This window comes from Trichoplusia ni, chromosome 7 (assembly GCF_003590095.1).
Source record: "Trichoplusia ni isolate ovarian cell line Hi5 chromosome 7, tn1, whole genome shotgun sequence".
Taxonomy (NCBI): domain Eukaryota; kingdom Metazoa; phylum Arthropoda; class Insecta; order Lepidoptera; family Noctuidae; genus Trichoplusia; species Trichoplusia ni.
In genome coordinates, this window is record NC_039484.1 from 6,933,152 (window position 1) to 6,956,908 (window position 23,757).

Consider the following 23,757-nt stretch of genomic DNA (forward strand, 5'->3'; position numbering starts at 1 on the left):
AAAGGAATGGGCCCTCCCATTCCTTTTAGTTTTATTGATCACTAAAACTAAAACATGCGTGATCGCAATTTTCTATGGGTCGTCAATCGTCTTTAAACGAACCTAGGCCAATTAAGTAATTTCATAGAGTTGCCCAAAAGCCATTATTATAATTATTACCTGGAACGGCTGACTAAAGTGCAAGGCTCATCCAAATACCCACTCTTCTCTCTCATGAGTTGCAATTCATTAAGGACGAATCCAGCAAAAGCAAACTTTATCAAATTGAAATAATGGGATTTTGGAATGTTCAGATGAAGGCAAAAACTTGTCTCCATTCCCTTTAGTTGTCTATGTCTTTTCTGTAGTCGATTTAGTTGTAAAATTCACATATTAGTAGTGGTAGGTAAGATTAAAAACTGCTGTAGTTACAAAATCATCTCCAGCCAGAGTCGAATCTCGCTAATGCATTTTACAAAGTGGAATGCGATGACTTTCCAACCGATATCGTTCGTATACAGATAGGTTGGTATTCATGAGTTACACAATGGCAAATTAATCATTATTCTCATGCAAAATAAACTTCAAATATTAATTGAGGTTTAGGTTGATGAGCATTAAAAGGGTTTATAACTAATGCGAAAAATAAAAAGCCATGCTTACTATTCATTTAATTATTTACTTTTAATAATTATGTTATTTTCATTCATAACTAACAACGATATGAGGGTTATGAAGTATTTAAATTCAGTAAAACAAATATGAAAACAAAATACAAATTTCACTCACTATTAAATTTAATATTATTACAGTAATAAGAAAAAATTACTTTAAATAATTTATATAATAAGTCATAACTCCATTTCGAACTATGTATTTTACGGAAAATTCTCATGTTGTAAATGTGCACGCAAATCGTGAAAGTGAGAATTCAGTGGGATAAAGATTTTAATAACATCGCTTCAAATATTCAGGTCACTAGTATGTCTTATAACTTTTTACACAGAAGGTCTTAAGAAGCAACGTCGATTACAAAATTCATATTAGATAGATAGACTTAATAAAATACATGTAATATCTAAGCTACTGTCTCTATCTGAGGGCGGTGCGGCTTGGAGCAGACGCTCGCGCGCCTGTCCGCTTCCACCGCCACGCGTCGCTCAAGAGTCATACCATTAAGATAATTATAATATATTTACACGAATTATATGGGTGTTCCAGCAAATTAATAGCCTTAACGACAAAAACTAAGATCCACTATTATGTGATTTCAAAGCGATGCGCGGAGCGCTTCCTTAAAGTACAATAATTTATAAGTAATTACAGGCATACACCTACTACTGAACCCGATCTTTTACAGAGGCAAATACGGCGCTATAAGAAAAAGAGCAACCTACACACCGAGACTATCTAATAAAGAGCGAGTTCAGCGCATTCCTGCTGTAACATCGTACACAATAAATGATACGTACAATTAATTATTGTAATGGTCGGGGCCCTGGTTTATGTATAGAAAAATATGTAGCGTAAATGTTATATCGATTATTTTTAATGAGAATGTAACAGTAAGACTGAAATATCAATTCGTTATTAGATTCATCGAATCAATATAATCATGCAAGCTGAAGTGTTACTATGAGTTGGTCCAAACAAGACTAAAGTATGTTATATGCAAAAACGTGCTTTTCAGCTGCCTGAAATTTTTAACACCAGGTATTTCTAAATAGTGGTGCAAGAGGTAATCGACATTACACCAATAAGTTTATGCGTTTAGGCTACTTCTACACCATGAAGAAAAGTTTTTTTGTTATTCTATACTTAGAAGTTTAAACCTTTCCTAATTTGTAACGGTATTCAAAATCGAAGTGCAAAATGAAATTACTCGAATACTTAAAACTATGACAATGAAAATTTACCATTATTTAAACATCGCTTCATAAATGACTACTAATAACCATAGTGTTCTCAATGACAAATTTCATATAATAGAAATATCATTTATTGAATATAGAATACAATATTATCCAAAAACTATGTCGTTATAATTAGGACACCGACAGTGCTATTAAATAGGTACATTACATTTATCCAGCATTGGATAGTTAAAAATACACAGCAAAAAAATGTTTAACATAGAAGTTGCCGAAAACAAATATATATGTGTGTCGTACATCTAAAATTTATATCCTCTGAATTGTTTATACAAATATTCTGAGATATCATTATTATAAATTATCTTGAGAGATCAGTTTACGCTAGTTATAAAAATTTACAATGCGTACTATGGTTGCAACAAAATATTCTGTTTGCTAAGTTTCATCGTTGAAATAACACTAGACATACGCTTCGTAACAGTTTGTTGAATTAGTGATACTTTCCAACAATAAATACTAATACACTACTGAATATGTCTTCCCTACTGATTACACGGCCCAAGCAAGGTAAGTATCATGTGTCTACCCTTCGATAGGTGATTCAAGTGAAACAAACATGTGACTAACCTCTCTCTATGATAAAACTTCTCACACCGAGTACATTAAGGCTACAGATATAAGCGAATTCATTTTTAACAGACAGAAACTGACGAGATATTAAAATGAAAATAAAACAAAACAATTTATCCAGACGGTAATTATCTGTCGTTTACTAAATAAACATTCAAACTCAGCATATAAGGTATGTACATAAGGGGACAATTTGAGCTTACAAAAGTACAAAGTAATCACATCGCGACGGTTTAGAATCTACAACGGATTTACCCTTCTTACCGACTACGACAGCTCAAGCTTTATCGACAATTACACTACAGTATCACACGATTACTCGCCGAAAACACCTATTATGCATGTAATTTTCCCGATGGCCAACACGAAAGTAAGTATCACTAGGTCTCGCCTGGACGGCGCCTGACCCGGCGCCTAGCACGCGGGCGCCGCCGAGCCGCTGGGCCCGCCCGCCGCCGCGCCCGCCCCGCCCGGCGCCTCGCCTGCACAGAGCGCGCGTTAGAGCCGGCCGAGCCTACGCGCGCGGCTCGGCCGAGCAGGTACCTGGCGCGTCGTCCGGCGCCGCGCCGCCGCCCGCGTCCGCCGCGCCCGCGCCGCCCGCGCCGCCCGCCGCGCGCGGCTTCAGGAACTCGTTCAGCGACGGCTGGATGCTCAGCTCGTACTCCGTGAAGTTGAACAGCGGCGGCAGCGGGCGCCCGTTGGGCAGCCGCGCGGCCGGCTCGCGCAGCTCGTCGAAGAAGCTGTGCGCGCACGCCTGCAGCGGCGACAGGCGCGCGCCCGGCGTGTACTCCAGCAGCCGCGACACCAGCGAGATGGCGTCCGGCGGCGTGCACGCGCGGAACACCTGCACACACGCTCCCTATTGTACACACACGTCACATACCACACCTCGGTCACACACCCACGCCGACACATCACATACTCAGCAATATGCCAGTGCCAGTGCCAGGACCCTAACTTTTTTTTTTATTTCATAAAATAATCCTATTTCAAAAGAAAGAAGAATACCTACTCAAGAAGAAGTTAAATGTTAGCAGCTGAAATAAATGCTTTCGTTCAATTACACACACTTAAAATAAATGAAACAGTATTTACAATGTTAATGGTAAGGTTAGGAACTGTAATTGGATTTTAATGAAAATACTAAGTAGGATCTTATGATAAATAACAAAAAATAATGACGAAGTGCAACGCTGTAATTTCGATGTAAAATATTATTGTTCATTTTGATCTACGTAATATAAAAGTCCAATATAAGAAACAAAGAGATTACAGAGTCGCAGCACGGCACGAATTCATCGATGCACACTGAACACCAACAAAAAATTGCAGTAAGAGACAGCTTCAACCGATTAGTTGTATGTGGCATTCTGTTCAACTCATCACAAGGCTATTTTCAAGTTCAAATAACTACTCTAAATGACTTCATTTTTGTAACCTGGTTTTGAAGTTTTGAGGATATCATTTTGAACTGAAAAGAAGTATATAGTTGTAGTCTGAGAAATATAATGAAGGCATCTAGTTAGCCCGCAGAGCGGTATCTTACTCGGAGGCGCTGGTGGTCAGTGGCAGACTTGGGCGTGGACAAACGCTCCAACATGTACTGCAATGACGCGCGCTTTTTAATTATGTATGATACACTCATTATTATACAAATGTGTCAACAGTAAAGAGCTTGTTGCTAGGACAAAATACTAATGTCTACATTTCATTTATTTTACTTTGAGGATAAAGACAGATTATATAACAGAGACCTTGATGTTGGTTGTTAAATTAGAAATAATATGGATAGTCCAAGGTGAAATTAAATATTTTGTTAGTAGTTACTTATAAACTTGTTAATATTAAGTGTTTTAGATTATAAATATTATCTTATAACTGAATATAATGAATACTGACATAACAACACATCATGGAACATGTAATATATTCTGCCTGAAATTGTGTTTCACACATATACTGTTTTTGGACAAAGGACACCTTTTTTCGTTCCTGAAAATTGGAGCAGCCAATTCATAAAATGCTCATGTGGTTCACTAAAAAGAAGTCTGATAAATATGGAAGATGACAATTTCCAAATAGAGCTGAAGTGTAATTTTCTGGCATTTCATAAATTAAAAATTGCTAAGAACAAGTGGCCTTTTCTAAATAAATTTATCTGGCAATATATAATTATGAACACTAAATATCAAGATATTGTAGTTGCAAGCTCTCAAACAAATCTATCAGCCTCGCAAGCCCTCACAATCACATAACTGAAACCTATTTTATTTACACCAAATTGGAAACTACAAAACAACAAGGGAATTAAGGTTTTTTTTATTTATGAAAACACTACGACCACACCACATGTAAGAGAGAAAGGTAAACTGTTTGGGATACCATTATTATAACAATAGTCGTTTCCAAAATTTTAAAATTTCTTTCAATCAATCATTTCAAATCAATCAGAATACTTAAATTCGGGGGAAGACAGACTGCAAGCTGAAGCAGCATCAAACAGTTTTAAAAACGTCATGCAGAAATGAGTCGTTACAATAAAAATCCTGAAGTTATCATTAAATGCTTTCATCTTCTTTAGTGTAGATAATCCTACATTCTTTGTTTTAATTTTATAAGTTCGGCTTTAGAATCTCTAAGCAATTCCTCTTACCTTAGCCCATGGGTGGCTCTTGATTTGTGGAAATTTGAATTCTGTGTAATTAGGATTCATTTCTCGAATTTGTTCTCGTGTCGGAGTACCTAGTACCTGTAACATTGAAATAGGTGAGAAAGGATGTTATCGATTAAAAGTAATTAAATAATGAAAGATCGAGTAGAATCGACCGCTTATACTGTTGAGTCACTGATAAATTGAAGTAGTCTAGGACTACTGAACTTAGTAATCTGAATATAGAAACATCGACAAGGAAATAACATTATGTCGGTTCTTTTAATGCATTCTTCCAACTTTGAGGTGTAATTTCTTACCTTGATGATTTCAACCAATTGGTCGACGCCCGAATCTCCTGGGAATATTGGCTGTCCCAATAATAATTCTGCTACTACACATCCAGCGCTCCACACATCTATAACAAAAAAGATTACAAGTTGAGACATTTTTTCTTCTTCAACCACGTTTTCAGTAACAGTATTTTTGTAATCCGTTACTGGGTGAGTATTCAAGTCAAAGGCCATTCACAATGTTGTTATTGTATTTAATGACAAAGAGTAGTGATCGCAATCAATATCAATGACGACTAAGGCAACTGCGACCCGTTGTATTGATAGCATCAGTACATTGTACTTATGCCTCAGTAGGTCGCAGCTCAGACAAAAGATTTTACCATTACAAAGCTTATCCTTATCAGGGAATTTATTTTTGCAACCTAAACTGTATTGTAAATGTCAGATAGTTTCCTTTTGAAAAACATTATTGCGATTCTTGAATTAACAACCACATTTTGAAATTTAAAGGATTTACCTTTAGTGTTATGTATAAAAACAAGAGTACAATATAATTTCACAAGATACAATCATTTGTGAATTTGAACTACCATAAAATACGTCTTCTTAATAGCATGTCGGCTATTAAGCTATCCGTCCTGCAGAACAAAGAACTATTGAATCTCTTTAAGACAAATGTGTCTCGCCACACAGTTATGCAATTTTAAGGGCTTAATATTGGGACTAAATAAAGATGCTTATAAATAAAACTTACCGATTTTAGTGGTATAATCGATAGCGCCAAAGATGAGTTCTGGAGCGCGGTAGTATCGAGAGCATATGTAGGACACGTTAGGCTCCCCACGAACAAGGTGTTTCGCGGAACCAAAATCGCAAAGTTTGAGTACGCCGGTCTTAGGATCAAGAAGCAGGTTCTGAGGCTTAATGTCTCGGTGACAGATGCCCAGTGAGTGTATGTACGCGAGGCTTCTGAACAACTGGTACATATATAGCTGTTGAACAAAAGAGAATAGAGTTTATTCACCACATAGATTAACGTTTACCCCCTGCCCTGAAAAGCGGATATATTCGAATATTGGTCTATTATGATTGGGTGACCAAATAGTAATAACTGTATCTTCTTAAAACTCAACCTCAGTAATGTTGAGAAGTAGAATGATACCTTTAAGATACACACAAAACCAAGAACACATAACCAGATGTTAATTAGGTGGCAGGCTTTTAATTGGGTTATTGAGCCTTTTCGAATATAAGGGTAAAAGCATTGAGAGAAATCATCCCAGATCTTGACTCAATGAGTATACACAAACCTTTATAAAACTAATGGGTATGGTTTGTTCATCTTTGGAGTAATGACGTGCCACTTTATACACAGTCTCGGGTATATACTCCAGCACCAGATTCAGGTACACTTCGTCTTTCTGTAATGAAGAAATCATAATACAAGATACATATAAATTGTTCACAAGCTACATATATCACATGTACCTAGCAATGCTCTTTTATAACAATGAGAAATGTAAATATATTGCAAGTTGTAGGTATAAGTTTTTTTAATGCTTTCATACAAAGAGGAATGACAAGGAAAGAAACAAATTGAGGAATAAAAAATGAGTATGAGACAAACGTCGCGTTATTTACTACGAAAAAAGTAAACAAGATTGAGTAACATGGTAAGGATACAAAAAACAAAAACACAAACTACCGTAGTTGAAGTACGTTTTCGTTTTATAAATACACTTCGCAAAAATATGCATTACAGGAAAACTAGTGCTAGAAATAAATCACCTTCAACACTGAGATTTATAAATTTAAATTATAAAATGCGTTTTAAAGAGAAGACTACCTACATTTCAAGGTTGGCTTTTATCCAAAGGTTTTTTGGCTCTTGTCATAGCGAGTTATCTATTGTTGAAAGTCAGACCTTGAACTACACGATATTATTTAGTTCCTTTTAGAGGTTTCAATTTTGTGCACAAGTTTGAACAAATCTCACACTAAGTAAATAATATTATTGAGACTATATTTGGATAGCTCTTATTTATGTTCAATGTCTTCACTATCTACATAAAGTGGATTCAAGGTTTGCTTAAATAATTAGAACTACACGATTTCTTAAACTGATGATTGAATTCGCTGGATAAATTTATTTTAAAAATGACTTTTTCTCTTACTATTCTTTAAAGACACAAAAGATAACGAGAAAATCTTAATAATCCTAACAGAGAAAACTAGTAGAACATCTTCACAAGATGGTACAGAAACATCTCTAACATTTTTAGTGTGCGGGTTTATGCGTTACAAAGATTTTGCTGTTTTCACAGGCGAGTGCAAATAAACCACGTACATGGCAATGAAACACTAAAGCTGTCTGTAAGAAACAAAATGTATCAAGCAAGCATCAGTTAGAATCATATAAACACAACTTAGATGACGCAATACAGAACAAGTTAAATTTTATGAGATGATTGATGGTAGAACATTGTGGCCATTGACCTGATCAGATGTAAAAGCTCATGGCTGAAAGATTACGGCTCATGACGTGATTAAGACTTGCTCTCAATAAATCATGTATGCACGCAATTGTTTGACGGGCTTCCACGGTTACCGACCAATACTTTACTTTCAATTACATAAATTAATTCAATATGCAATTATGGCTTCAAAAAAAATATTGTTCGGTAACCATACCCTGAATTGGAAGGCCTAATTTGTGCGTTAGCACACTAGCGCAACAATCTAATTTATTCATAAACGTACTGCGACATCAAGAGACTGCATTGCGTTTAACATTGAGCTCACTGCTGCGGGCACTGCCGCCTTCCCCCAAATAAAACACACAAATAATACACCCTTAATAAAGCGAACTAAAAGGTAACTCGATCAAATCAATACATATAGTCAATAAGAAAGTCAGTCGTTGTGAAGATATAGGGCTTAAAGGAGATGTCTCATATCAATACCAAAGGAGTTGTTCAATACCAATAAGTAAAACAAAGACTGGACTAATTAAAAATATATCCAAGATATTATACCTAACAATGACTTGCTTGTAAGCATGATCTACTAGCACATCCTTTACATAAACAAACAAAGAAACAAAGTCATTTGCTCAACTATTATTAGCAGTTGTCAGAAAAAACAATAAACTAAACAATTATTCTAGATGAGATATCTCCTTTCCAGTTTGCAGACCCTTCGGAACTAGTACATGATGTAATAACTTAATTCATAGTAAACATGGGTCCAAACTAGAAGTTAGATCCAAATAACTACAAAAATTAAAATAGTCTAAGAAAATTATTAGACACATAAATTAATTAATATAAATATTACATCGTCTTCAACCTAACACACTCACCTTTTCTCCACTGGAGTAAAAGAAATATTTCAATTTGACAATATTACAATGCTCCAGTCGTCGCATGATTTGAAGCTCTCGGTTCTGCAAATTATATAAGAAATTAGTAAATTAATAAGTAACAATGAATATATTAATACATAATGCAAAGACAGAACCTGCCTCAACATGTGATTTTGAAACTTAATATGAAAATGAAATGGGTTAATGAGATGTGTGTGGTATGTACAATGTATAGATTTAAACTTTATTTACATTTCAGGTATTACTTTAATGCATCAAGCGGGGTTGTACTGGGTTCGTGGGCCCAGTAAACAAATGGCAAAGGAAGTAACATAGGAGGGTTTAAGTTAGTAAAAATCTTACACTGGCTTTCAAACTTAAAAGAGGAGGAGTGATTTGATGATTTCTCATAACGACAAACGGTATTGCATGCATGCTTCAAGCCGCGAACCAGCTTACATATCTAGAATCGATAGGCGAGCTGCCCTTAATTTTAAATAAGTTGCGGGAGACTCGCTACCCCAAGGCTATTTACTATGTACATCCAATAGCGATTTTATGAGAGTCGCCTATTCAATTAGTGACTGAATTACTGACAAATGTGATTTTAAATAACTATTTATCTTAAATAGAAAATAAGCAAAATAATGCAAACACACTTGTACTAAACACAGACGTGTGTAGTGTGAATCTAAACATGTTACATTGATAAAAGTTATACTGATATGAATAGCTAGCAATAAAAGACTAAAATGATATGATGAAAACAATACGATTTACACTCACCTTAAACCTCTTATCCTGGAGCACCTTCTTGATGGCAATGAGCTCGCCGGTGTCGCATAGTTTGGCTTGGTAGACAACGCCGAAGCTGCCGTTTCCGATGAGTTTCATGTCAGCATAGCTCACCTCCTGCGGCCGGTCGGGGCCTTGCCCCGGCGTTGCCACCACAGTCGTCACCTTTGAGCCGTCCTTGCCTGAAAAACAACGAAAATAAATCAGAATTGACAAATATAAGATATTATTTAGATTCAATGTAGGGTTCATACCATAAACTATGAAATTTTATTTATCAAAATTGCCCTATATTTTACAATTACGACTTTACAGCGTTAACAAGGAAAATTGGAACGAAGGTCAAAATATTTATTTTAAGCCGTGATTGATTAAACTTAACCATAGATGCATACTGCGATTTTCATTTAGAGTAGAACACAGCAGGCGAATAAAATGTTAATCTAACAACAGTTTGAATGGCCTCTCTAATGCAATTGAGTAGTGACGTAAACTAATCCATCCATTTCACAGACAGTAATAAATAGGTGGCGTGAGCGGACTTATCATAGTCTCTCGCGTAACATTCAGTACCAATTTATAAGTGAACGTTATTTTAAATTTATATTGCAGAGCGGAAGACTAACCTTCTGTATCAGTACTATTTAATCGGTAAGCACAGCGACTGTCATTATCCATCATCATAGAATGAGTTGGGTGAGGTAAGGATGACTGAATAGTTAATTTTATTAAATAAGAATTTATCTAAAATAAATCATGTTCAAAACTCTTGGCCACCTGGATACTCGAGTGAAGTCATAAATGTTAAAAACATTGACATATTTTTATCTATAGCAAAAACCTCGACCTATTCACTTGCGTATATTCAAAGCTGGTAAGTGTGAAACCGGTAAAATACGTAAGAGTGAACAGAGAAGTGAAGTCGCGTGGGGTTAAACGCAGAGCACATCTATTTACGGTTGGGAGGGTCACTTCAGAGGACCGCAACTAAAACCTTTTTTGCAGTATTGATGAAATTTAGTCGCAGAAGCGCTAGTACCACCCCACTTGGACGTAGATATGGAACCGAATCAATGGAAATGTAGACCATATTACAGAATTTCATTACAGGCGTCAATTAATCGAATACTTGCAAACTAAGAAAATTGTTTGTTAAATGGCCACTTTTCATAATACAATGCAAAGTTTCATATCTTTCTAGCATATCCCTCATTCTTTCGAAGATCGTTTCATGACCTTTACCAGTCAAAAATCTGTTAGACACAGATTCAAATTGATTGTTATAATATTTAGATAGCCACGTGGATGAAGTCGCGAGCAATGGCTTGTGTAAGCAGTTGATAAAAAAAAAAACACGCTAGTTCGTAACAGGTTTAAATACCTAATGCTTTGTCTCATTAATAGATATTAAGTTCTTGCACATTTCTAAATGATAACAGAAGAATTGCTCAATTTATATTTCTATCAATAAAAACTATTTAAATATTCAACATTTAGTTATACGTAACACATTTGAAGTTGTTTATCTTAACAAGAACTTGCATCAATAACATCCGAATGTCTACGTGTGAACTCATTTATATGCTCCGAGTTAACAACATCTATTTCATAGAATACCTTAACAAACGTTCGTTGTTTTCAAAACGTTGCCGACTTCGTAATATTATTCTAATTACCTACTACAATAAAAGCCTATAAAACTATCAGTAATGAGTTAAAATATTAACATGATCAGAATGTTGGATTTATATAAATAATCGAAAGCTTTAAAGATATGATCTGGCCATCATGTACTGACTGTAGATAGTGAATAAAGTAAGCGTCTGTAAATTATAATTATGAATATTAATTAAACATAAAATAAAACATTATAGTTTAACACTTTCAGTTACTACTCGGTCAAATATAGTTCTTATTGGAATACCTTTGCATGCTTGGAGTTGATAAGAAAGCGCTACGAAATAATTTGTGGAGACTGCAAAAAGTAGCTTGCTTTGATAATTAATATCCAATTTTAAGGTTTTTCAAACCTATAAAACAACGCAGACAAAGTCTCGGGCAAGAGCCAGGATTAATATTAAAAGTATTTATTTTACTAGGTTAACAAACAAACATTTTTTCTGTTTATGACTTCATCATTAGGTGGTAAAAAATGACAAGAATGCAACATTTCACAGCAAAATCGTGCTGTGCTTCTACGCCAATTAGGCCCCCATTGTTAGTCAAGGGGCTCCCGCAACGTTTCACTTGTTTACTACAAATCACGCGGTCTTGGGGGATCCTGTATGACTTAGGTAATTCCCAACGTTTACCCTACCTGGGAAATCCATATAGCATGTGATTGTTATTGATATGTCCATCAATTTAAAGCCTTAGGCGTCTCTTGTTAATCTCGTGAAATAAAATTGGGCCAACCTATGAATAGAAATCCACTGGCCATAAATATGTAGGTACCATTTTATAAATATCGTCCAAATCGATAAAGTGTTGGATATATTGGTCATAAGCAAGATAGAGACTATTTCCGCCACGTCTCCCGCTTGCATGTGAATAACAAATAGGAAATCGCGGAATATCTATCGGAGTATATATTAATCTAGTCTTTATGATTACACATTATACCTGTGAAATCTAACTTTTGGTAATTAAATGTATATATTATTTTTATAAAAAATTTTAGTCAAATAAAGTCTGTTTTAATTTTCATACTCCTAAATCATCCCCAAGTTTTACAATTAATATAATCCTTTAATAAGGTAGTTGTTTGTCAGGAGAGGCAGTTCCACCAGGATTTCAGTCCAAAAAATTGTAGCCATGTCACTGACAGAATAGCGCCTTTTGTCGTGCCCTACCCTATTTGTGTTCACATGACTTACGATAATGAGGTAGACTTGGTCACTCTTTATACCTGAATGTAGGAGACACAAGTTAAGCATTATGTTAGTCCATGTTATTCAAAGATAAGAAAGAAGGCTATACTTCGAAATTTTATTACCGACTTCCGAATTCTTCCGATAGTCAAGGAGTGTAAATAACTTATCGTTATTGACGTTTGCCAATTACTCCTAATAGTCTGATCGATACTTTATCTTAATCTTTAATAACTGCAGTCTATGCTGCTTTATTTACTTATACTCAGCAAAGACTGCAGTTATTAAAGACTAACTGTTGCCCGCGACTTCGTCCCCGTGGGTAGAAGATGTAAGTTATGATTTAGGTATACCTGCCCGGTTTTTTTCACACTTTCCATTATATCTTAGCTCCTATTAGTCGCATCGATGATGGTTTATAGCCTAAAGCCTTCCTCGATGAATGGTCTATTCAACACAAAAATATTTTTTTAATTTGGACCAATAGTTCCTGAGATTAGCCCGTTCAAACAAACAAACAAACTCTTCAGCTTTATATATTAGTATAGAAGTATAGAGTATAGATTTCAAAGGTAACTATTAAATCCTAAAATAGCGGTCTTTTACATAAGTAAAGGTAACTCGTTATGTATGTTAATAAATGGTTGCATCGAATAAGTAGGAGTAGGTGAAAATAGTAAAACAAACACATGGACGATATCAATTATGACCCTGAAAGAACTACGGCATGTGCCCACCGCCACACCCATAGCAACCCTTATTGACGCAAACCTAACCGCTCTCCACCCTTGTTTATCAGCTTTTTATCTAACTACTTCTTTCAATTTACTGTGGTACTATAAGCCTTGTACCTACCATATTCCTACTAATTAAGTTTCTTTATTTACATAGCTTATATTGGGAGTGTTTAGTGATTACATGGGATTAGACGTTCTTTTATTGACAAGACATAATAATTAAAAAAATGCAACGTCACACGTTGTGTAATCTTTCAATTTCAACGTTCATATTTTAATAATAGAGTGGCGACGGTAACGTGTAGCGTGCCTGGTGTGAATTATTTAGAACATGAGCATAAATACATTAGAAAGTAAAGACGAAGGTTCGTTACGCCGCAGTTTGCAAGTGCAGACGTTTACGTGTCCAGCGCAGTAGGAAGCGATACGGAAACTTAATGATCACAATACAATAAATAATTCCATTTCTTACATACCGCTTCAGTTGCTACCACCATAACAAAACACTTTTTTAACATTTTATTGGCACATTTATAAGAAAAAATCAATAGTCTGTATTCATTTCCGTTAAAATGATGTCTATACAAGTATAAAAACGTGTCCTTTATATTTTTTTTCTTTAAATTACCTTTACCTGCCATGAATAGCAATACATACTATATTATGTCGAACCAGTCACAATTTGACTTGTGAATCTGATTTCAATTTACTCTTTTAAGTATAAGAATAAATAAAGAAACTACAAAATAACTATAAAATCTAGTAATAAACATTTACATAAAATACTACTAAAACATTTAATTATCACTTAATTAATGAAATAACTACGAAGGTTTTGATATTTTCATCACAATCAATGACATATATTTTTGCCATATTTTTAAGTGCTGCTACATATGTAATACAGCAGGTAGAAAGTATAAAGTCACGACGCATGCAAATATGTGTGTGTGTGTGTCTGTATAAAACCTGTCTATGAATAGCGGCTTCACTTAAAATTACCATTCCGTTTTAACAAGCGTGGTGATTATGGCAAGATCCCCTCTTACGTCATATTTTAATTGTGGTTACCAGTGAGGGAGTGTATTGTTTTGCAGTGCACATTTGCGTATATTGTAACCATTACATGCCTACGTATTTTGGTAATAAATATTCTTAAATATTTTCCTCAACCGTACATTCAGCGTTCTAAATTGGCAGGTTAATATTTATTACTGATCGATCGCGAACCTGAATTTGAGGTAAGCTAGGCTACTGTTATAACTGCATAAGATGAAAGTAGAAAAATACAAATTACTCTTGCTAAATAACAAGAGTAAGTTGTCTAAGAGTCTATTTGGAAGCAGTGATTCACACTTTAATGTGCAAGTTTCAGTAGTCACTTAATGTTACCAATAGCCAAGGAACATTTTCATTTCTGAAAGCCATGTATATCTTACCACCTGTGAGTAGGTATTCGGTGCTAATGAATGCAAATTGGTATATTTTTACTCTACATATCCGTACGTAGGGATAAACTTATCTAAGTTAGATTTTCACAACGGCGTTAGATAAGCATGATGCCGTTAATAAACACTCATCGCACGAAATAAAGTTTATTATTGTTTTATCATTTTATGTGGTTGTGTAATTTCGAGGTTCTTATGTAATGGATGATAAATACGAGAAGAAGTGAAAATTGGTAGTTAGTTGGAAAAAAAAACACTGAGTAACGAAGTAATACTTAATACAGCCAAGTCTAATTTAAGAAAGAGACTTATTCCTTATTTACTAAGAACATCACAACATCAACAATCACGAAATTACAAGAGAACACAGACAAGACATTAAATGATTAGTGTCATTGCGATTATCCTCCAATCTTGTATCCGTATTATATTAATGGCTTTTAAAAGAATGTATGTTCTTGAATGGAGGATTTTCGCTATACCAATTAGAGTTAGGTGAAATTCTAATCAGAGACAGTGGCACTACGCCGAACTAATGTGCGCAAAATCTAGCACTTACGATGCGAGGAGGCGGTCTTCTTTTCTGACGCCAGCTCGTTCTTTTTAGGAGTTTCCACGTCGCCTGCGTGTCGCAGCAAAACACAAAAGCAGCATTAGAACATTGATGGACAACATACAAGTACAATGCAAAATAAACGCCGCAGGTTCACAACAGTGTGATACTGGGAGTAACGAATTTAAACAAGAACCACATAACACGGGTCGGAGAACACTATAATCGAGTTGAAAACGATAAAGCAAATTATAAACACTCACTGATGGTACGCCGAAGTTTTTTACAAAAAGAAGAGAGACGATCACGGGCGCGGCTTAATTGTCCAGTTTTTTCCGTGTCAAGTAATCGAAGAAGAGATGGTTCTGAGCGAGCGGCCACCTCTCCTACGGGGCGAAGAGCCACCGTTGGGGGACCTTCGGAAACTCCTAAGTTGTCGAAGCATACCGGCCCTGCGGAACACTCCAGCTTGGCAGAGGATCGCACGCGAGCGCGCGTTGTGGTAGACTGCCGGCCGCAGCCGCGGAGACTCAAACCGCCGCCCCGCCCCGTAAAGGTCGACCCTCGTTACAACTCAGTGTGATGCTAATTCAAACTTCGCGACGAAATACTCTCCAGATTATTCTAACCGTAGGAAATGTTATGACGGATAAAAAGGTTTCGGGAAACAAAAAAGTTGCCATATAAAATGAGATTATGAGGGGGGCTTTGGTTACATTTTTAAATTAAATTTTAGTACTGGTTTAAATGTATAGCTCAATAATTATATTAATTGTGATACACTTTTACCAATACTGTTAACAATCTATCTATAGAACGCTATTGTTGTCACATTGGAAGTCATATCAGTATCACATCGCATGCGCGCGTGTCTACCTTTTTATACAACCGGTGATAATTTAGACGTGACGTCACCAAGAGCAAACTTGAAATAATTTTCAACTATAAATGACCGTGTACACAAAACATGAATGGTGAACTAGTGCACTCTACGATAACTTACCCATGCAAACACGAAAATTTAACCCTCAAAAACCGCCATCATTACAAAAAGTCGTCTTCAATGCGTAGACAACCAGATAATTTCGTGCGCGACGAGCAAAAAAATTAAAGGTAAACATGTTGAGTTATACTACAACGATAATTTTGATCGACTTAATTTATATTTTTTTATCACTTTCTTATATTTTTATCTTTTGATTGCACCTAATTCCACCCGACCCTATTAACGCAGAGGCTTGGTGCTGAGCCTACTACGTTAATAAGGGTATAATTATTTCACTCGCCTAAATTATTTAACATATAGACATGGCGTACTGAACAACTGACAATGCAAATTGACTTTGTCAAAATATAATAGTCTATGAAATAGTAAGAAGAATAAGCACGAAAAGTTTGAATTAAATCTTAATATGAGATCATTCCAGAATTTATAACGTTGATTTCTACAGAAGAAAAAAGTTCTCATTGGGGGCTACGACTGTGTGAATATTTATTCGGTCTAATTATGATCACGTAAGAAAGTACTCTCATTACTGATATAGTAGGTACCGGACGAAAAAGAGATTTAATGTCTTGAAATTGAATTATCGGCAAAATATCGGCGTTTCTAGTCTACGTTTATAGAGAGGCGATTAAAAAATAAAATTAAGACTTGGGCCCTACATTGAATTTATATTTTCTCCCACCTGTAAGCTTACAACTTTCTTGATATCTAATAAATACTACAGTGAAGTTAACCAACGCATTTTTAACAATATTTTCAGTTTTGTAAACCTGAAAATATTGTTAAAAATTAAGTTCATAATTTTATTACCTTGCAACTAATTATACGGATTATGAAAACTATTTGAACATAACGATTAATTCATGCCGTCATAGGCGACCATAATAACGGGTGGGTTTTACAGGGTAATTACTATTATAGCCAATACATAGGACGGCTAATAGAATTATGGTTGTCATGGACTCGCAGCAATTGGATTAGAACTTTTGGCGGAGTTTGTTGGGTTCTCGGCACGTGAGGAGCGTCGGGCCCACGCACCTATTATTGCTCAATAGGCTGTGACTGCTTGGCAACACTTTGATAAACTACGGAACTTAAGATTCATTTTATAATCAAAACCATAATTGAAGGGTAAAGAAAGACACATGCAGACAAATTAATAAAATACACCACAGTCTTCGACAAAAGCCTTTCAGAATTTATTATCATCCCGTTTGCTGGTGTAAAAAAGTAGACGAAGTTTGACATTATGCACAGAACTAAAATATGGTCTTTGATTCTCCCCATGGAATGTCATTTGCATTTCAATTTGTCAATACACTTTGCTTGCCTGAGCTCTAGTCTACAGTATGAGGACAATGTAAAGCGTATACTACTACCATTGTTCTTGTAAAGCGACACCGTTTTGTGGTTCTCTACGCTTAACGCGCACGCTCTCCGTCTCTGAATTCGACCAAGGCCCTACTGTCGCAAGAGACTAACCGCAGATAATGGGGGAACCGGTCGTGCCAGCTTTATGACGCATCGCTCACCTTAGAAATGCGTCTTCATATCACTAAGCGCCCTTTCTTGTTACTGAGAATGTTTTTTTTTTTTATCGGCGCACCCCTTTAATTACTTCACATAAATAAATTACTAATCGGTTTTAACTACACACAGCCAAATTCTATACTCTAAGAATTTAGTACAGATAATCTCTAATATCTAATCTCTTGCTAAAAATAAGAACTTTAGTAAATGGTTACCAATCTATCTCTTTTACTTCATGGAGAGAAATACACTATATTTTCCGACTGAAAATAAACCATAAGCTATTTTTTTATGCCAGGTGAAATAGAACAACACATCCTAGATAATAATACGCTACTAGGCTTTTTCTTCAAAATTTGACGCTGAATTTCTAATTATAATGTCGGTGATTTTGGGCGTATTTCCAAGAAGGGCCATGGATATGACGTTGTTGTTGTTGATATTCGTAAAAAAAAGAAACAAGTACCTATGTGCTTGTATTACATGGATTTAGTTTTCAGTGTATCATACTCTTGGTACTTATAGGATTATTGATTCATCAATCAACTTTCGTAAACAAATTGCATTTAAATTGCGCACTACAAGATTAGGAAATCGGCAAGTCTAATTGGGTACAGAATTAAATACTTTGTACATGCACCAGTAACATACGCAATGCACAAAGGACATGCGTGACTGTCATATACGAATACACTGTCAGGTATCAAATGTTAATGATTAACTGTACATACACTTAAATACGAATTTTCTTTTACCGTTTGTAAGTTAACAAAGCATTGTGTAATTCTAAAATAATATTATTTGAATTTTTAAGACTGGCACGCCCATTGTTCAGTTGTCTATTTTACAAGTTAGTAACTTTACTTTTTCATTAAGGCCGTTGTTACTAACCAAAGATGATTTTTTTAAGCAGTTTTGCGTCGTAATTTTTTTTATCAAGGTCAAACAAAAACAGTCGATTGAGAACCTCCTTCCTCCTCAGACTTTTTTATACTAACAAGCATCTCTTACAATATTTTGTTAAGAGATACTTCTAGCAGATAACATATACTTCGTTTTAAAATAGGTAGTACTTATAAGTTTTGTTTTTTTAACACTTGTAGCGTTTCTCTCGGGTTTACTAAGCTCGAATAAACTTAGTTACGTTACTGCGCGGCATCCTATTCACTTGACATTTTGACCAGGGCGGAAGAAATTAGGGCAACCACAATAAATTCTAACAAGTTACCATTACAATTGTCAATGTAAAACATGTGATTTTCAAGGCGAAATCCAGTTTGACATTTACAAGTTAGTTTCTGTTTCCGTCCTTTTCGCACGCTACACGTTAGTAAATTATAGCAATTCTTTCATTTCGGTTTAGTTTTAAAACAAATTCCGTGACAATATTTTTAACCAGATTTTTAGTTAATGTTTACAATAATGTAAATCGAAAGTACAGGTGCTATTTTGTACTTAAATTTTTATGTTGTGTCTGCATAAAGCAGTGTACGTGTAACTTGTAAATTGTGCGAGATACGTTACGAGAGAGATGTTGGTGTAATCTTAGTGAGTCGGTAGTTTAACTTAGAAATGACCTTTAGCAATTTATTGTAAGACGTCATTAAATTACAGAATTATTAGACGTTGATATCACGGCTCATAGGTTAGATATTAAAACTGGGTGTTTATTTTCAACTGTAAAATATAACAGTGTTCATAGTCGCACGCAATTTCACATGCCAATGTGCTCGTGTCGTACTTATAAACAATTGCATTGTTCTATTATGATAAAACAGAAGGATTTACAGAAGATGCCGACATTGCAAACACAGGTAGGCAACACATGCCAACTGAAGGGTGATACACTTAAAGATAAAAGCAATATCTTGTTATCAATATATCAATAAGAATCCGTAGGTACCTATCGTCGCTTAGGTAGTTCTACATATAAGATAATATTTTGATGGTTATAAAATACGTAAAATATTATACTTTTGTTGTTATGTAAAGCATTACTGATAAATCGTTACATACCTATTTTTTTCACAATAAATGATGGTGGGTCTTCGGATTGTGCTCTATTATGCCGATTATCAGGATCAGCATTGACAGTGTAAGTACCTCGACGACGTAACATTATTTTTGTAGAGTTGTCTGCATAACACTAAGTCTTCAACAAGATATACAACGCTGACTACTATCATTCTCAACGAGCCTTACACAGAAAATATAGGTATTACATGTGTATCACATCACGTTTCACAAATCGCCACCGTGTGGCTAGTACAAATGATATAACTGTGTACGTCGCACTGTTACTCACTGTATAATATTTGACCCGCGTACGTAAGTGTCGAACAAAACGACAGATTGTTTTCAAATTACTCGCGTACCGGATAGCTGCCGCAACGGCGCGGCGGCGCACCACTGAGGAAGTGGGTTAACGAACCAATTGGTAATTTTGCAACATGCACCGACTCTGGCGACCACGTCGGTCGACTGTGACTGGCCACTGAGCGAAAGGCAACTCGAAAACCGAGAGTGCGTTGGCACGGTTCTTCCGCGAATGACAGGATGATGCGGTCATGCCGGCCGCGAGATAGCAAGATCGTTGAGTTACTGATAACAAAAGCGATAACCGTGAACAACTAATACTTGAATATACTGAACGTGATATATAAATGCGAAGAGAAGTTATCGATATAATTTCGGTATTGCAAGGAAACAAGCCTAACAGCAATAACAGCACTTTGAAAGACGCGATAATTTTAGTCCATCCCGCTTTTAATTAAATATTTATGCACAACTTTACATAATGCGTAACACCGACACCACTGAAAGTTTTGGTTAAAAAACATGATCAAATTGCTTATCTGTTAAAAAATATATACGATAATTAATGTTATCGATTGTTATTCATGCAAAAGAATAATAACGATCTCGTTAGTAAGCCACGAATCAAGCTGTCAATGTTGAGTAGCATAACAAACATTACTAAAAATTCATAGGTTGCGGTTGTTTAGCCATGAAGGGTGAGAAAGTCTTAGTATTACATTTTTTTTCATTGTTTTTATCCAAATACAAAAACATAAAAAATAAATAAATGTTAAGCTTTCACTAAGTGAGAAACTGATGTTTTTGGGAACAACATACATTTTGAGTTATTTTATGCCTAATAATTAAAATTACACTTTCATACGGCAAAAGCTTTCAATCACTTGGATGGCAATTTCATCAGCTGCATGGTGAATCTTGAGGAGCCCATTCTCACCAAGATGCATTTTTTACTATTACGTCTAGCTACACATAAATATTAAGCCATGACAACTTACAAGAGTATTTATGATCAGGTATCATATTCACTTTCGATTTATATGGGAACAATTTACTGTACATCAATTATTGTCTAATTTAAAAAAGTAATGGTGGTTAATTATTAAAAATATAAATATGTATTGAATAAAAAGAACACCAACCCAACCAGATATAACTATACATGTTTGAGGCCCTTGCTCTTCCCTGCAGCTCTGAATATGAAACTCAACCAATGATACAGTATTTAAAACTTAGCAAAAGGACATTAAAATAAAGAGCATTATTATTTTCCAAATCTTTCTAGTTCCTGGAAACCTATAACCCTTCCTGTCTTGCCTCCCTAGTGCTGCTCCATTACATCCAATGGTTATTTAAGCATCTTCATCAATATTTATCTTCATCCATCAAAATATTTATTCAAGACAATCTTATCATGTTGATTTTATTTCTCCTTTTGTTGTTAATTGATCACTCCACAATAGTTGGACAAATTCATGAAATTTTCATTTATCTCTTGATAAGTATATTAAGATATTGAATTAAATAAATGTGATCACGGGGATTATATAATATACATAATTATTATGATTCTATAAGATTATATACTTGTCATAACACATTTTCAAGTAATGCAAGTGTGTCAGAAAGTAATCTTACATAAAATTCCTTATGTTCTACTACAGACACTTATTGTGATTGTAACCAATATTACATATTCCTTTCAACAATAGGACCTTGATTATAGAAGTGTATGTTGCACAACATCTGAATAACTAAATTAATCATTCACTTTACAAAATAACCAGCATTTAGGAAATACTGATGGGAAAGTATATTTTTGAAATGGACTAATCATACATTGATCTGTCCAATGTTTGCTTGATAAAACTGACTGACTGATAAAAATGAGTTGTGATTTTAAAACTATTTAAGTGTGTACTTGAGGTCTTGAAAACAACAAAAATAAGGCTGAAGTACTCAGCAGTGTAGTAATATGCAAGATATGAACATACTAAGTGAGAGAAGGACTTTTGTCTTCTAGTCAACTGTTGTCTGTTAATCTCTCTAACTACAATGTAGTAAGACAACCAAGTAACACAACCACATAAAAGGAAATATAATTAGCACAAAAATTGATTTAAAGATTCACTTTTTCATTGATCTTATGTTGCTATGCCATCAGTATTCGAGGCATCATTGATTTTACATTTATAACATAGAGCAAAGTGTATATAATTTAAGCATGAGCATAATATATTATATGGGAACAAACAGCTACTTTAACAAGAAAATATTTTACTAGACTAGTCTCATCAATCATCTGGTTCAATTTGTTTAAAGGGATGAATAATTAAATCATCCCTATCAGGCTTGTACATGATGTAGCTATAAAGGTGTGTAGTGCCTTTAAGTATGTGGTAATCAAAGGAAACAATGTATCATTACAATCACTATATTTGGAATTTATCTTAATAAAAAAATATATATTGTCTCCAATACTTTTATTCTGAAGAATTATATATGTGTAAACTTGTGTTTAAGTGATTATCAGTGAAAGTAACATTTAACACATTAGTTTTGTAGAAAAACACTGACTTTGAAAATTATGTTAATTTATTGTTTAACAAAAGGCATGTTATATGAGACCACCATGAAGACAGCTCATCAATATAAAATGAGGTATACATACTCATAATAAGGAGAAACTATAGTTATTCATATGGTTCTACTTCAATTACAGCTAACTACTCCTATTTCCCAAAAAACCCCTAGTTTATTACGTCATGATAGATAGCAAGTAACCTCAAAGATTCAAAACGTAGTTATTCCTATATACATGAACTTCCATAGACTAAGGCGAAATAAACGAGTAGATAATTGATTACTGAAAATTAGAAACATATAACTAAGTATATAGCGCTACGCAGAAGAGATAATCTAGAATACGACGCATTTCTCGTCGTACAGATATTTTGACACGATTTATCTGTCACACGCCAGGCTTATGTGGCAGAGACTAAGCACCGCCTGTGGCCATTTTTGAAATACTGCGGACATAAAATGATGTCGATATTGATTAAATTACAAATTATCGTACATTACATGCTCAAAAGCTGATTTGTGGCAGGTTGCAGCCATTTTTAAAATTGTCAGTATCGAAATACGTCACAGGCGTAAGAAATCACGATGGCCGACAAAAGAATGGTTAGGTGGTAGGTACTTACTACTGATTTTTACGCCTCCGAGAGGTGGTTTCGGTGGCTGATTATCGAAAGTCTTTCGAACGGATTTGCTGCCCTCGGCGAATGACGTGGTCCTAGGGCGTCCGCTCATTATTATAGGTATAAAATAAACGGCCTTAGAATCCTGAACTTCATAGATGCTTCACATTTCTCGTTACCACCCTTGCACTCGCACTGAACTCACTTTGCCGATGAAATACAAGTTAAGGATGGTATAGTCAAAACAATATCACTATGATACAATTGAAATCAAAATAAGACAGTCTTATTACGGTTTTACAATATCATTTTGTTAATTTTTCAAAATTTACATCACTAAAGTGTACGACAGATTTTAGTTTCTTCAGACTTGTACTTGCTCGTTCGGCTAGTTTCGGCATTCACTCGGACCTTCGATCACTGAACGTACGAAGATGACGTCAGGTAAACGCTTACTAGCGACATCTCTTGATGGGGAATGGGTTGCATGCATTCTTATTATAGGC

General features: G+C 35.1%; 1 protein-coding gene across 12 annotated transcripts; it reads right to left on the bottom strand.

The window, feature by feature from the left end:
* Nucleotides 1-638: 638 nt before the first annotated feature.
* Nucleotides 639-23,670, bottom strand: LOC113496083 (protein kinase shaggy-like). 12 transcript variants are annotated; one of them, XM_026875183.1, is made up of 11 exons: nt 16,200-16,527; nt 15,460-15,648; nt 15,203-15,265; nt 9,580-9,770; nt 8,791-8,874; nt 8,190-8,249; nt 6,740-6,850; nt 6,184-6,421; nt 5,454-5,551; nt 5,137-5,232; nt 639-3,342 (listed from the first exon to the last, which is right to left on the bottom strand). In XM_026875183.1, exons 1-11 carry the CDS (start codon nt 16,201-16,203, stop codon nt 2,998-3,000), a joined length of 1,479 nt encoding a protein of 492 aa, XP_026730984.1. In that variant the 5' UTR covers nt 16,204-16,527; the 3' UTR covers nt 639-2,997. The 12 variants fall into 12 exon arrangements, with proteins under 12 accessions (XP_026730984.1, XP_026730988.1, XP_026730986.1 ...); XM_026875187.1 differs by lacking the exons at nt 15,460-15,648; nt 16,200-16,527 and adding an exon at nt 23,255-23,666; XM_026875185.1 differs by lacking the exon at nt 8,190-8,249 and having other exon boundaries at nt 16,200-16,960.
* Between the last annotated feature and the right edge of the window lie 87 nt (nt 23,671-23,757).

Bases quoted from the DNA above. Each gene is read 5' to 3' on its own strand.
- LOC113496083 (XM_026875183.1), bottom strand. The intron at 9,771-15,202 runs GTAAGTGCTAGA...GTTGTTTTTCAG, and splicing joins GAAGACCGCCTCCTCGCATC to GCAAGGACGGCTCAAAGGTG. The intron at 8,875-9,579 runs GTGAGTGTAAAT...TATAATTTGCAG, and splicing joins TCCAGGATAAGAGGTTTAAG to AACCGAGAGCTTCAAATCAT.